The following is a 16,617-nucleotide window of genomic DNA, read 5'->3' on the forward strand; positions in this document are numbered from 1 at the left end:
CCACGCTCTAATAGAAGCCTGCTCTACTTCCTCACTTCATAGAAGGGTTACATTTTAATACCAAAAGGTCAATTACCTCTCCCTACAAGAAGGCACAGAATAAGAGTCCTTGCCATTAAAGGCCAGTTTCTTATGGTGGGTAGCACATTCAGAACATGATTAATGCCACTGATTTCCTCTGCACAACCCAGCAGAGGGTGTGCACACTTTGGTTTTAATTGAAGTCCCAACTGGAGCAGCATTCGCTATTTCCAAGATAATGCATATTTATATTGCAATTTTACCCATTCCTGTAGTTAGGGCATATCTGCTGAAACTACCTCAAAGGGCAGGAGATGGGTACTGTCACAGCTATGACATTAGTGCTGTGGTACCATGAACCATTCCCCAGCACAAACACAGTCTAGGTTCTAGTGTCTGACCTGCTCAGCAGGAACCCCCTTAGATCTTCCCTCCCCTTGCAGTAGGGCTAATTTTACACTTCTTTAAATCTTTTCAATTTGGTTTAAGAGTATCACAATACTGTGACACTTTTTGGTATCAGTACTGTGAAAGAATCAAAGGGACTTGCCCATCGCTATCCTCAAGTATATAGTAAAAAAAAAAAAACCAAAGAAGGAAAGAAATAACTCTTTACCAATCCTGTTTGCTTTAGGAGGTTATGTGCTTTCCAGCAGTCCCACTTACTAAAAACAGGGGGAAAATAAGCTTAACAGTGGGACTCCATCATGCCCTTGCTGTGGGAGTAGGTTTGATTAGTTACTCTGTGTTCTCCTCCCTATCTCTAATTACTTTGTCCTAGTCCAAAATCCACACTTTTTTATCTGGCTAAACTATATAGAACACATCTCCCAGTCATACCAGAGCTTGTTATACATAAAATCAGTAGCAACAGCCCGAAGGACAACTACTCTGTTTGAAGATGTCCCTGCTTACTGCAGGGGGGTTGGACTGGATGGCCTCTAAAGGTCCCTTCCCACCCAAACTATTCTGTGATTCTATGATTCTATGAAAGGATTATTTCCCTTCTCCAATCTGAAGAGTGCCCACTGTAGGGTTCTGTTTGGAGGACACAATGGGTACGAAAAGGAGGCACCTGGGCAGAACACCAGTTTGAGGAAAGGCATTGAAGTTTTTTTAAAGGAGATCAAACTCTGGAAGATATCCCCTTTGCTATATTTCACAAAAGCTTCATGTTCTCTCTTAAATCCTTTGTCTTGCTGTTAATGATTGGCACGATCCCAGGATGCAGCTGCCCCGCGGCTCTCAGACCATAGCTCGTTCTGAGGCGGATGGGGCTTGATTCATTAAATCCGTTACAAGTAGGGTCAGCACTAGAAGCAGACTGGGAGAAGTGGAGGAACTTAAAAGTCCTGTTGTGCCCCTGGCAGCCTGAGTCACTGAGAAAGAGAACAGCTCCCCAGGGTATTAGCTAGAGCTGTACCTTGAGCTTCAGATACAGATGTGTCTGTCAGCCAAAAAGGAGCTGAAAAAAAAGCTCAGCCAAAAGGCAGCAATGGGATAGATCGCGACTGCCAGGTCTGTAGGGGTGCACGCTTCTGAAAGATGACAGAAACATCTTTAGAAACAGACTACCTGGTTGCCTGAGGTTTTGATGAAAGGGCAGGAGAAAGAATGAGGAAAGATTTGCGATTCCAATGGAATATGGAGAAGAAGTGTTTCTCCTGTCTAACCAGCATCAGTTAGGTCTTGCCTGGGTTTAACTTGCAGGCAGCTGTTTTTAATCCAAAAATTAATTTCCTGTAGGCATTTTACTGCTGTGCTTAACAAAGATTTTGCTTAGAAATGGCAAGAATGGACTCTGCATGGCAAAGGTTGGCTCTGCAGGGCTAAAATGAATTAAATGGCACATTAAATAATTAAATGAATTACATTTGTCCCTATAGTCAATCCTGGGGTCTTAATTTAGACGAGCTCCTACTGAAGTCAGAAACTTCTGCTCCTGAACAAATGAGTAAGGCCCCCAGGATACGGCCACACTTAACAAGAGCACACAACCTACTGTTAAATTGACAATGATAACTGCATTTTACTTACCTGTGAATATAACAGTGTTCAAGCTAGATTTTCCCCATAACTCCATGAAATGAACCACATCCCCAAATCTAAGAGAGGGATGTCCAGTAAACACAACACACGGCTGCTTGAAGTCATTGCTGAAGTCTCCATGGATGCTCGGATAATGCTTCAGTTTGTTTGTCTGAATGAGCTGAAATAAAAACAAAAATCCAGACATTACAAACTTTTCATGACTCTGTGCTTTGTAGTTCAGTGTGTTTATTTAGAGGAGATTATAAATATTTTACAGTTTATTTCTTACTTATCACAGAGTCCCTTCCTGCATATCCCCTAGATTTTCCAACAAATTTGGTCATGACTGTACTAAATGTTACGAAAAGAAAGTCAGAGGATGGGGCCAGGTGCCTCCAAGTCCTGGCTCTCATTTCTTTGGTACCAGCAGTATGGTAACTGAGTGGAGACTCTGCAAACACTCCCTGCTTAGAGTTGCACGGAGTGAGCAGAGTGCTCAGCTGCCATAAAATAAACTACTTTTTCTTATTTGCCATGTCTACAAAGAGCTCTGGGCACTGATGTTTAACCTGGTTTTCTTACATCACAGTAGTACCAGGCAATTTTGCCTTCAGCAGTGTGTTGCTATGAGTTTCATTGGTATAATGGGTTCGCACAAAGTCGAGTCCTCTGAAAAAACATACGAAAGAACAGACCGGCTTGCCCTTCCTGAACTATGGCTGGAACTAGTAATGACAATGAACTAGGAGCAGTAAGAAGTGCCTGTCACTAGAGCTGGCAAACAGAGTGTAATCAACTCTGCATGTGGAACTAAGATGGGGAAGTTTATTTATCAATGCACTTTTTGAAAAAGAATTTTGCTTTATTTCTCCTGCCTCTGTTTTCTAATCTGTAAAGCAATGTTCAACTTCAAAAGCGACTTAATAGACTAGTCTGCTAAGCACTTCCATGCAATATTTCGCAAGTATTTTCTTGGCAGGTATATGCTTCCCTACCCGGCCTGAAAATAACTGTAAATATAGTTTTCTGAAAAAGAATGCCATTTAACGTAACAAAATCACACACTGAACAATTAAGAACATACACGGAAATATGAGTGCGAAAGAGGGGAATGGTACTGCCTTTGTCAGCCAGTTTTTAAAGGAGGTGGGACTGTCCATCAAAGATCTCTCCATACGTTGCTGTCTGCTGCCAGGCACTGCAACATTGCTCAAAATACAGCGCTCACATACGCAGGGTTCAGCGACACGTTTCTGCAGCCGTTGTACCGCGGGAACCCCAGACGATACCACTAATTAGCGACCGGCGTGCTCTTCCCTACATGCCCTAACATGATGTACGCATCGGGCCTTTCTAGCAGAAAACCCCGCCACCCAGGACATTCCTTTTCATCCTAACGTATTTGATTTTCAAGAGGAACTAATAAAGAACATTACGATAAGCAAGCTCTTCTGGTCTCTCAAAGCTGTAATTCATCTTCCCAGATTCTCTTTTATTTGTTGCTTTTTACCAGTAGATCTAACTCAAGATAGGGTGCCGACACGGGAGCGAACAGAAAGCTGAGAACTCTGACGCATCTTTAAGCCTCTTAACAATTCACGTGCAGCAAAGCACTTCAGAACATAAGGTTACTATACAATCAGGTTCTTAATTGAATTTAACATCACTGAACGAAGGTATCAACCCTACTCAACTTCTAACTGTCACCACCTACAGATATGCTTTGGTGCTAGAACCGGCAATGTACAAGCTTACCCTCAACACCCATCCAATAAAAGTTGGCTGTACATAGGTGCCAATATTTATCTTTCTCCTTTGCTTCCTTGAGTTTGGTTGCCTTCAAGTTCCCAACAGCAAATATTTTGCTGTGATTTTGCATTTGACTTCCCACACACCCTGTTTAAAACTGCTGTGCGATACCTGGATGGCTGGAAGGGAATGGGATTGGGGTTTGAGGTAAGACGGAGACTGTAGGTAGACACGGCCTGTTACTTCCCTGTGGATCCTTGGATCACGGAAGAAGTAGGTAGGGCTACACTTTCTGCAGCTTATTAGTAATATTAAATTCCTGTTTAATCTTCAAGAGGGAAATTTGAGGAAAAAAAACAGCCAATAACTGCTCTGGCAGTTAATATGCACTAAATCTTGAAAACATCTCTGCAATTAAGACTAGTAAAGATTTCTGATTAACACATCTGGAGTGCAATATTTAGAATCTAAACTTAGCTTCAGTAATAAAAACTGCAGTTTAGCAGACAATGTGCAAAATAAATCTGATCCCATAAAATACTGGCATTTAAAAGAACGGGTAGGAAATGGCCCATGAAGCTTTTTCCTTGACTTTTTGAGGGAAGCCAAAAGCCTCAAAACTGAAGCTGCAAAAGCGGTTTCAATTGGGTAAACTGGAAGAAGGGGACAATTTCTACTTCAAATATTAAATGGGATATGTGACGTTCCAGGGCAAACCTTTGTCAGGGACGAGCAGATAGCTAAGTGACAGACATTTCTACAGCTAGCATTTATGTAACACACTTCTGAAAATCACACACTGTTCTTCCAGCATCCTGTTTCACAGGTTCCTTACAGTTATATACGTATTTGTACACAGTAGCATTCAAATCTTTGCTAAGATGTGAGAGCAGCACTCTATGTGCAAAAGCATTCTCAACAGCCTATTTCACCACTCTACCTCTACAAATGTTCATTTTTTTATAAACATAAAAGCTGCATTCTCTTCAAAACATTATGGCACCTTCAAACCCCTTCCTATTTCTTTGTAAAGACACAGGATTTCTAATCCAGTTTTCAGGACCTTGGGTTTTGTGCGTGTCATTCTTTTTAATTTTTATTTAATTATTTCCAGCAATAGAACATCTACTGTAATGCTGGGGTGCACTGCTTCTAACTGGGGTGCTAACTCAGGAGGGGGAAGGGACACAGGTTGAATCCTCAGCACCATGTTCTGAGGTGTGGTGATTTTTTTTTCTCCATCTCTTTTTTTTCAATCTTGGAAGATCATTTGTGATAAGTCACACCAACCCCAGGCAACGCTCCAGGCCTGGGGCAGAGGGGCTGGGAAGTGCCCGGCGGAGAAGGCCCTGGGGGTGCTGGCTGACAGCCGGCTGGGCATGAGCCAGCAGTGCCCGGGTGGCCAAGGAGGCCACCAGCCCCCGGGCTTGTGTCAGCCCTGGTGTGGCCAGCAGGAGCCGGGCAGGGATGGGGCCCCTGTGCTCGGCCCTGGGGAGGCCCCACCTCGAGTGCTGGGCTCAGGTTTGGGCCCCTCGGGACAAGAAGGCCCTTGAGGGGCTGGAGCGTGTCCAGAGAAGGGCAGCGGGGCTGGGGCAGGGTCTGGAGCACAAGTGTGCTGGGGGGCGGCTGAGGGGGCTGGGGGGGTTTAGCCTGGAGAAGAGGGGGCTGAGGGGAGCCCTTCTCGCTCTCTGCAGCTGCCTGAGAGGGGCTGGAGTGAGGGGGGGGCTGGTCTCTGCTCCCAAGTCACCAGTGACAGGACGAGAGGAACCGGCCCCAGGCTGCGTCAGGGGAGGTTTAGGTTGGAGATGAGGGGAAATGTCTTCCCTGCCAGAGGGGTCAGGCCCTGGCACAGGCTGCCCAGAGAGGTGGGGGAGTCACCGTCCCTGGGGGGGTTCAAACACCATGCAGCCGTGGCACTTGGGGCCATGGTTTAGGAGGCCTGGGGGTGTTGGGTTGGTGGTTGGGCTTGGTGATCCTAGAGGTCTTTTCCAACCTTAATGATTCTATGATTCTGTAAGTCTGCTGAAGACTCTTACTCTTTCTTAAGATACCTCAGCTCACAATCTCTGATTCTCACAGCTGGACATAGCAGGGGTGAAGGGCTACAAAAACAAGTTTAGAGGCATACTACTCACCCCAGTGATAAAGCAGCTGGTAGACTTCAGTGTCTAGAGCAAAGTCTTTTCTAATTAACATATTAAAAATACATGGAGCTGAACTTGCAAAACAGGTCCAAGAAAATTTCACAAATCATTTATGGGGACTAAATTTGTAATGATTTGTACGGGTCTTTTATACCTACAGATGAGATGGGTTGTATAAGCACAACAGCCATGTTCAGATCTCCAACCTGTACCAAGCCTGGGCCATAACCAATGCCTGGCATTTAGCCAAGGAGTATTTTCAAAATGGGACTGATTTCTGGAAACCAGAAGCAACATTCAGAGCTTCCTGCTACAGAAAGATCCATTTTTGACGGAAAGCTTAAGAGATAGAGGATGGTAAAGTAGTGAACCGAGACTGAGGCGAGCTGTGTTTTTTTAAATCCCATATGGTTATACTTCCCTGTAAAGCGGTAGACTTGATTTATGGGGTCAGCAACTGCTGCTATAAACAGGATAAATCTCCAAAGCCTTTGTGTACCCTTTACTGAAGTGAACCAAAACACAGCGCTATTTACTCTGCGCGTGTGTGTGTTCTGTATCCAGAATTTTGAAAAGATGTGGTTCTTATCAGTGAATGAGTGATGCATTTATTACTTCACCTCCCTCACTCCCTTCGTAAGGCCAACACTAACGGGCCTAATTCTATATAATACCATAAGACAAAACATAATACTGTACAATCACTTGGTTCCAGGTATTTATTGCCTTGAATGTGTTACGCAGGAACTGGTATATGGAGGAGGGAAGCAAAGATGAAGAAGACAAATGCTAGTATTTAAGACCACAGAATCAATATTACTCCCACCCTGGCTATTTTCAGTCAGAAAAAGAGGCTTTTCTTAGCCATTTCTCTTAGACACTGCTAACAGAATCCTTACTAAGAGGACAGCAAATCCACATTCTTCCTCCACTAGCAAATACTGATCAATATAAATTACCTCTCAAATTTTTCTGTTGCAGGCATTTAGAGAAGTCTGGATTCACTCATCTCATAGCCTGAAATCATCTATGTAAAGATCGAGCAGAAAGGAAAAGGAGCGAAAGCTTCTCATTTTGCCTTGCCAGAACAATTCGACTATTCATTTATAAAGCCTCTACCTCCACAAAAGGGATGGTGCAGAGGGTACGATCCATGGTTTGTGTTTGAACGGTTGCAGAGATGGCCAATTCCTCAGCTGTGGCTGTGTTAGGATGGGACATCCCTGTGCGCTCAAGGAATTTGTTAAAATACCACAAGTTGGTTCCGGGATACCAGAATACCATTTCTAAACCAAACAAATTACTGATTTATGCTCCATCGCATTTCAGCTAGGCATCGTGCGGCTTAAATCTAAGCCTGTTTAGACAGTGGATCCTAGAATATAACTCATACAGTGCCTTGGAAGTGAAAGCCACCACCTCCCCTGGCCAGCCTGCTGTATTCGCAAACATTTGGAAACTCCAGTTTTTAACTTTGTGGAAGCTTCCAACGTTACGTCAGTTTGAGCTCCTTCTCCTCTCTTCCCCAACAAAATAAATGCTGGTGAAAAACTGAATCACCACTTCTGTTTAAGCGTAGGAGAGAGCCACCCACCGAGCGACCCACCCCTTCCCTAAATGACTGTTTCTCCACTCCACTTCTCCAGTTTTTCTCCAGAGAAATCGCTGGCTGGAATGTACAGCAGTCCTGCTCCAGATCCCAGCTCCCTCCAACAGAGTCACAGCAGCTCTTACCCCAGCAATCACATAGAAATGCCTTTAAAAAGAAGCTCTTTTAGCTTGTGCACCACTAAAAGGCTGCAGATGAGACTTCAAAAGCTTGTCCAAGAATCTGGACACTCTGTTCATATTAACTTTAGCAGGAATTGATGTCCAAATCCATCCCTACAAGCGTGAAGCACTTTAGTCCATGTTCCTTGCTCGTAATAGACAGAAAGTATATTCCCTGCTCACCTGAACTGGATGTTAGGAAACAAAATGCCAGCCCAGAGCACAATAAATTGGACACAGTGATTGTGCAGGAGGAGATATGATGAACACCTACTACTACATTAAAGCAGAAGTAACAAGGACGGCACAGAAGTGGTTTGGGTTCTCTGCAGAGTTGAACAGTGTGTCTGGTTTTGTTCAGCACAGCAGAACAAGGAATGAGTTCAAAAGGGGTAACATAAATCGTAAACCTGGAAAATTTCTATGCAGAGAATGAAAAAGTTTCAAACAACTTAGTATAGAGAGAAGAGTAAGACAAATTAAAAATAAGAATTGTAGGGAAGATGAAGATACGTTTCTTTATCCTGTTGTAACAACAATCAAGAGATAGTTAAGTGAAATGCCAACTACATTCGTAACCGATTAAAGGAAGTAAATGCTCTTTTATACTATGCAACAGGCACCACCGGAACTCATTGCTGCAAGGGACTATATCAACAATTTGGGGGATTTTTTACCTTGTTTGTTTTTAAATCTTGCTGTTTATACAGCTAACAGGAACATTGAATTTCAGGACCAGATAGCATGCTGGGCTGGACTTGTTCTGCAGATAATTAGAAGCTTATTTCCTGGCCTGTCCCCTTCTGATGTATCATGCCAGGCATGTTATTAATGCTTGCTAATAACTAAGAGGGATATCTCAGTAATCCCCTATTTTCTTCCAACAATTGAGCAGCTAAGCACATCTTTTCATCATGGGCCATTTCCATGTAGTTTACATTGTACAAGCCTACCATTACTTTGAAAAAAGTAAGGCAATTCTCCACTAACAACCTACCCAATAGAAATGATCACTCACTGTCTGTTTCTGATACTCATTAAAACTTCTCTTGAGTGCTAGTAAGCAGAGCTCCTGATGGTGAGGTTGTGGAGTCACAGATTTACAAAGAGAGTTTACCTAAGACAGAAAGGCTGGCTGCTGACTAAGGCTCTAACTTACTCACTGGAAGCCTCAGGCCCAAGTCCTTGGTCCCTCCTAGACTGACGGTATGGCCATGGAGAGGTTATGTAGGCCAGGTCTGTATCAAGACCATTTTGCTTGGTAAAATTACACCAAAACATCATAGTAGCTGAGCCTACTGTGGATACTCTTTGCACAGGCATGACAGGGTTTCTTCCAGGGAATAAATAACACATTTGTTGAAGACTGCACTGAAAAGAGGTTATAGAGATGTTTCACATTATAAGAATTACATATAGAGTGTCAGCGCAAGATTTTGCTCCCCTTCTGTTTATACTGTTAGTTCCAACTCTGTATTTCATAGAAGAAAAAGAATCCCATGCCTTAGAAACAAACAGTATGACAGCACTTAAACATAACCAGCTGTAGGTACCACTAAAACTGGAATGCAGGCCAAGGCAGCTGAGAAAAAGGAGTAAAAGGATGACAGTAGGTGTCCCTCAGAGGACAGCAACAAGGAATTAAAGGCATGTGCTGAACACTGTGTACCTGACATGGACATCCTGGAGCTGTGCTGGTGAGCATGGGTGTCTTATGTGTCAGTCATCTATATAAATCTCAATATGCTTTGATTGTTTAAAACCAAACTAAATCAAACCATGCATCTTACAGAACAGAAAGCAGCAATCTGATCTGGTGTTCCCAAGCGTGTCTAAACTTCAGTGATTTATGACCTTAAGAAAAGCGCTAAATGAAACTGCAGCCTCAGCCTTCCTTCGCCTGGGTATTACTTTGTTTTGGCTTTGCTATTAAGCCAAGCTTTTGAAAGAGTGTTGCGATATGCCTAGGGCCTCTCCTCCCCACCGTACAAACTGGTTTTGCAGAAGAGCCAATAAGGATCAGGAATTAGCAATGATGAGACCCGTTTAGATCATCATGGGGCGTGGGTAGTGCAGGCTACTCCACTTCCCAGTGTTTACTCCACTTCCAGTGTTTATACAGCAGCTGTAAGTGAAGACCCAAACATAGAGTCTCAGTTGTGTTAGAGGACTTAATGTGAAATGTGCAGTACTTCAGATGGCAGCTCAGCGCTGAAATGCCCACAGGCTACAGCCGTTTCTAGTTTGGGAGCCACAAGGATGTGCATACACACTACATTGTCTCATTTAGCACATTTAAGACAACCCTTAGGCAAAAATGTATGAAGCCTAGGAATGGCTTCCAATTGATTACATCCATGGGTCTACATAAAGCTATTTGGGCATCTCATGATAAATGTCCCTAGCTTTGCGGGTCATAACCTGTATGATTTGGCCTTGTCAACCAAAGCCTGTACCTGTAACAGGCGTGTTACTCCCTCTGTGCACTGCATTTTGTCATAGGGAAACTGATGCGTTATCCACCGCTCTGAGTCCTTTCCTAGATAATTACCTTGATGTACACATGAAACACAGAGGAATGTCTCAACAGCTAAATAATAATTTGGCAAAATCTCATTATCCACAGGCCTCTGGAGAATATAAAATGTCCTAAAAATTAGAGGACACAGTTATCACTCTATAAACTCAAAGACCTATCATATAAGATGGGTTAATTAATCCAGACTTAGACAGCTGCATGTTTGGCCTCTCATTTTTGGAAGGGCTTTCAATTAAACCTGCCAGTGCCATTGCATATTGTGAACTAAAATTTCAAAGGAATGTCTTTGGTAGAATATAAGCTGTCAGAAAAACCACTGACACTGTGTATCAACAAGGACACCCCAGAAGGCAGAGATGCAGGGGAAATTAGAAAGCCCAGCCAGCAGCATGGCTACAGTCTTGTACTCAGAGATCAGGCTTTGGAATTGATTTATCAGCATGAATGAATTTTTTGGTTACAAAAAAAAGTGGTGAATAGGTGGCTTGCCCTGCATTCTGCATTATTCTTGGTAACAGATTATACATAATTCACTGTGCATCCTGCTTGAAATGCATTCAAGCATCTGGAAAGAGTGAGGGCTTCTGGTTAGATCCTACTTCCAACAATGCCTTTGAAGCACCTATAGATGATAAGTATGATGGGCAATGGCGATTTCCAGGACAAGTCCCTGGATGAGATATCTCAGAGGGAAAATAAAACCCCAATGCCTGAAAAAGCATTTAATCTCTGGACTCTTAAACCTTCAGTGGCCACTTGGCACATCTCGTCAAACAGTTCTGACCACAGGAATTGAAAGAGCCAGTTTTGTGAGACTACATGCCCCAAAAGGGTCACTGTCTCACAGGAGCAGGATTTAGCCAAAATTATTTCTCAGTCCCATTTCTTCCTTTCCCAGCCCAACTCTCATTCACTTCAGTGGGAAATCTACCTGTCCCCAGTGGAGAAAGTAAGAGATTTCCCTTCTTGATATGTGAGATAACTCTGAAGACAGAAGTTATACCACATTTATTTAACATCTGGTTGGCTAAAATTTCCCCTCATATTATTATTTTGTTGCAGGGAAGATCCCCATAACATATATTGCAGGGAGATTCCCCACCCCCAAGATAGGAACCCTATTCCTCTTCGCTTCACTAAGATGGATGCTAGCTCAGATAATTTCATTTAAAATTGCCAATGACAGCACTCAGTGCTGCAAGCTTTAACTTTTTTTATATCAAACCTCTCTTTCAAGATATCATTTCTCCTGCAGCAGACAACATGGTGCCTATTTCAGCCAAGGAGGTAGGAGCTGGGATGACTAAGCTGTCTCTGATAACAAGCTCTTAGTTATACAGGCTTTGAAATAAACTGCTTGGACAAAGGGAATATTTGTGGTTGCAGCCCGATAAGAGCAAACATTCAACCATGTGTATGCCAGATAGCCTTCTGCAGGGGAAGAAGTAAAACAGGAGAACATATGTAAGTTATACGCTGAAATGAACATCATGATAATTTTTTATTTGAGGGAACACCATCATTCATTCCTCCCCCGTAATCCCAAATTAATCACAGAAAGCAAATGAAAAAAAAAAAAACCTTGTATGAAAAATGACACAAAACTATCAAATAGCCGTAGAAGTGTTCATCAGAAAAACAACAGCCACACAGGACCGTGTTCCAGAAATGCACTCACTCAGTGATCTTAGCAACCAGCGAGACCGTGGTTTACTTACCTCAGCATGGGGAAAAGGAGGTTCTGGAAGATATACCTTTGTTTGTTTGTTATGACACAACCTTCAAAAGAAAAGGAAAATAAGCTGGGTTAAAGAGCTGCGGAATGTCCTGCAGTATCTGCTGCCATCTGCTGTTAAACTTTTTCTGGAGAAAGCCTTTTCCTGTCTGTGGCATCAGGTGCAAAATCACTGATTTGTTTTGTTTTGTTACTTCCAGTCTTTCTGCTTAGAGGACCAGCCCCTTCAGGACAGGACAACTCAGTCACAGCAAGATCACTTAGAGAAGATGCAGAACAGCTAAAGTGATTTTGTACCCACTATGCAACAGAATTCCTTTGCTGTGGAAGACAAATTTGTAAGTCAACATCCACGGCATTTCATACTCCAGACCTCAGCAGTTTTTGCAAAGCCGAATCACCCATCAACAGAAAAACCCCAATTGCATCATCCCACTTCTCAGCAATGACCTGGTCCTTTTGTTCGTTATAATCTTATTCCCTTATATATTTTGTTATTGCAGCTACAATGTTGGTAAACTGCCTCTCATCATGGCATAATGCTCACTGTTACCTGCTATTTTACATCAATCATTCATTTTTAAGACATAAATACTGAAAGTTGTTGCTTAGCTCTAGCCAGACTCCTGATTCATCCTACTACAGAAGTTAAAAAAAGATATTTGTCAGAGGCTTGTCACTACATTACCTGTAGTAACACTGTCCTGGTGGCTTTTGCTGGGAAACGCTACCCATCTCATACTGTCTTCACTTTATTCTAAAGCAATAAGCCTGGATCAAACTAAATTTGATAAAGTCTAAGCGATACTAAGAGCAGGACATTTCTTTTTGCTGACTAAATAGTAGAATTGGAAGGCTGGAATCTCTGAATTTCAACCCCCGTTCTAACTCCAAACCTCTATTTCACAGATGTTCAACCTCCACCTCCATTTCTACCTAAAGAAAGCAATACCCTACACGTAAGTTTTTGGAGATTAGCTAATGCTGGGTTTGACTTTTGAATCTAAGCCTCTACAGCCCCGCAGAATTCAAAAACATGGTGTATGAATTGTGGCAGCTAGACACAGCAGGCAAAGCGACCCAACTGGCACATGTAACATTCCTGCTGCTTCAACAGCAAGAGCTAACCCAAGGGGTTATTACAACAAGAACTATGGAGCCACCACTTCAGCTGCCACTGAAATGAAATCACCATGTAAGAACAAACCAAACAATTGTTTAACTGTAAACTATGTGATTCAACACACCCTGGTGAGGACACCGAAGTCTGGCCAGGACAGCAAGGCTTGATTTTCCTACTTAGCTGAAAGTAACATGATCAAAATTCACCAGATTTCATTCCTCTTTACAATCCTCCCAAGGGATCAATTCACCTATGATTTCCAGGACCTCTATTTTCTTTCCTGACCTCCAGAATTAAAAAATCTGAAGGAAGGAAAAACTAACTTACTTTATTTAACAACCTAGAGCACCTCTCCGTTTCTAAGAATTTAGGACCAGTTACAAGTAGCTGGGTTCTCCTTTCCAGGGCTCAGAATCACAGAATGGTTGGAAGGGACCTCTTGAGACCCTCTAGTCCAACCCCCTGCTGAAGCACTCTCAGCTAGAGCAGGTCTCCAGGACCGTGTGCATTTGGGCTTTGGTGTTTCCATAGAGACTCCACAACCTCTCTGCACAAGCTGTTCCAGTGTTTGACCACCCTCACAGTAAAACACTGTGTTTCTTTCCTTCAGATGAAATTTCATGTGTTTTAATCTGTGCTTCTTGTTCCAACAGTGGGCACTACTGAGAAGAGTCTGGCTCCCTCATCCTCATTTCCTCCAGTCAGATATATGCATTGATAAGATCCCCTCGAGCCTTCTGCTCTCCAGGCTGAAGAGTCCCAGCTCTCTCAGCCTCTCCTCCTCTGAAAGATCATCTTTGTGGCCCTGTGCTGGCCTTGCTCCAGGAAGCCCATATCCTTCTTATACCGGGGAGCCCAAAACAAGGCACAAAACTCTCCGTGTAGCCTCACCAGTGCTGGGCAGAGAAGAATCACCTTTCCCTGACCTGCTGGCAGTACTCTGCCTAACGCAGCTCCAGGATACTGTTGGCCTTTTTTTACCACAAAAATACATTGCTGGCTCAGCAAAATTAAGCCTGAAAAATCTAGTTTGCTTACACAGGGAGACCATGGTATAGTTTTGGGGCCACCGGATAAGACGTGCAAACAGGCACAGCCAAAATTCACTCAAGTCAGGTACATCATTTAATCATAAGTGCAAGTACCAAAAAGGTCAGAGTATTTGAGTTTGTATGTTCTATAGGAAACGATGCTTCCCTAATTATAGAACATCTACTTACACACGCACGCACACCCTTGTGACTCGAGAAACGTATTCACAATTCTAATCAAGTATATATTAGAATATGTCAAGTAGAGATAACCTGCATTTATCTATTTACCATAGCTGAGTGTGTGAATTGAGCCTGATGAAGCAGCCCTTTAACACCTACCATTCAGCAAAGATCTGGGAGAACTCAAGGGAGCTGTTGGCCACAGGTGAGATGAAATAAAAAGGGACGTTGGAGAGACCGGCAGAGTCAATATACTGATACAGGCACTCCAGCAGATCGTATATTACTCCAGAGGGGTAACAGGGAACCAGCACATTTCCTCCGTTCCGGACGGTCATAGCTAAGGGAGAAAGTAAAAATCATTTAACAGGGTTCGTTTTTAAATTTTTTAATATAATTCCTTTAATCCAAACAGTACATAAGGTATAGGAAGAAGCTATTGCATGAATTAGCAGAACACATTACGCATATGAATTGGGAGGAACACTTCTGGTCATTAGATACATTTATTTACTGCCTTCCCCAGGCTTAGTGGAGCAAATGATTATACCCCATTAGCTGGGAGGCATGTAAGAGCCTGAGCACATGAAAACTCCTGACACGAGAGGGCAGTCTTGCACTGGCACATGAGGATAAATGAGTGACACAAAACACCTCACCACCAAAACAAACCCTGCTCCATCTATCAGCTGTCCACCAGAGGGGAAGGACAAGAGTTCACAGGTCTCAGCTGAAAGCACTACACATGGTAAACCGTTCTGTACTCAGTTTTCATCGCTCTAGACAAATGGCTGGAGATGTGGTTATTTCTAACAGCCCTCCAAACTCGAAGGGGCTGGGGGAGTGTTTCTCCTTAAAAACTCTAAATATTTCTGTCCTTTCAATATAGCAAGAACAATTTAAAACCTCTATGAATTGTAGATGGCATGGGACTAGAGAAAAATGAGAAGAAAAAAGAAAAATAGGTTTTCTCTGTAATTGAGACAGATCTGAGTACAACAGCAAAAGCAAGTACAGAGCAAGCATTTTGTTCTTTTGGCAGAATGAATTACAAAAATCCTGTGCCTTATGGGAAAGTGGAAATACTTTGTCCAGCTCACTGAGCAATTGCTGCCTCACTAGGATTTCATCTGTGGTCATGGGGTAAAACCATCTACTGATGTTAATTGCAGTGCAGCAGCAGTAACATTATGCATCAAGGCATTACAGAGAAAGCTGTGAAAGAGCCCGAAAACGCATATATTACATCCCGCCACGATCACTTCCTTGACTTCAATTTATTGACAAGCTTTGATGGGGTACGGATTTAGCACATTAAGGGTCTTTTTGCCCCACCTACATGCTCAAGGAAGATTTTTATGGATGAATGTTTAGAGGTTTTACGAAGTCTAGGGAGATGCACAAACTCCGTAGCAGGATTTTTCACATGCATTTAGGTGCTGAACTCCTTTTAGCAGTCAGCGCCTATGGCATGCTGCTCTCAACAACTGGTGGTCAAAGACACCTTCTATATCAGAATTACAACTGCAGTGTAGTGGATTTACTGCCTAGATTTTCTCCAGGTCACATACAAGGTATACCATCAAAATATTTGTGAATATGAACAGCAATACTTTACATTTGCCCAGAATCTGAGACATTACAAAACATCCCAGCCATGTTTTATATTATCCCTCTTACATGGGTAAGTCTAAACTATCCCACCTGTAAACAGGATGCGAAGAGAGGAATGAGGAGATTAAGAATGATATTTTCAAAGCCACCTGGGGCCTGAAAGTTAAGCCTCTGGCTCCAGGACCAGAATTTGCATTTTGCACCCAAAAATTCTGCAGAGAGGAAAGATAAGTACCTATATCCATGGCAGCAGGAACGCTGCATGGGCCAGAAACGGGGAGGTGGAGCGCAGGGCACCTTAGTGATCAGTGGAAAATGCGAAGGAAAGGGGTATGTCTGCAGCTCTGTCTCTGCTCTGAACGAAGGTACTGGCTGAAACACCAAGGTATGCGTCCCCATGAAATAGGTTCCTTGTCTTTCACTCAGGCACCACCTAGCTTCACCGGGTTAAGATGAACGGCTCACTGCTCCCTTTGAAGAGGCCGGAGGAAGAGCTTTCATCTAACAATGGGCTGGTTAAAGAATATGTCCAGGTCATGAAAAATGTGGATTTCATTCCTAAGCCTTAGTGTTTGAATTCACAGCTCCCCCTTGCCCGCATCCATTGGTTCGCTACAGGAACTTCAAGCCTCTCCTGTTGAAAAGAACCAGAAGTTCAAGATTCTTGGGGCCACAGA

The 16,617-nt window shown here is 43.1% G+C and overlaps 1 protein-coding gene across 1 annotated transcript in view; it reads right to left on the minus strand.

Annotated features, from left to right (window-relative positions):
- The window catches only part of INTS9 (integrator complex subunit 9), a 75,484-nt gene that overhangs the window by 23,239 nt on the left and 35,628 nt on the right, over positions 1 to 16,617 (minus strand). The window contains exons 10-12 of the mRNA XM_075086504.1: positions 14,486 to 14,666; positions 11,973 to 12,033; positions 2,059 to 2,230 (exon numbers count right to left, since the gene is read on the minus strand). Of these exons, the coding sequence (XP_074942605.1) occupies positions 2,059 to 2,230; positions 11,973 to 12,033; positions 14,486 to 14,666 (414 nt within the window). The remainder of the gene's footprint in view (positions 1 to 2,058; positions 2,231 to 11,972; positions 12,034 to 14,485; positions 14,667 to 16,617) is intronic.

Source organism: Phalacrocorax aristotelis, chromosome 3 (genome assembly GCF_949628215.1).
Source record: "Phalacrocorax aristotelis chromosome 3, bGulAri2.1, whole genome shotgun sequence".
Taxonomy (NCBI): domain Eukaryota; kingdom Metazoa; phylum Chordata; class Aves; order Suliformes; family Phalacrocoracidae; genus Phalacrocorax; species Phalacrocorax aristotelis.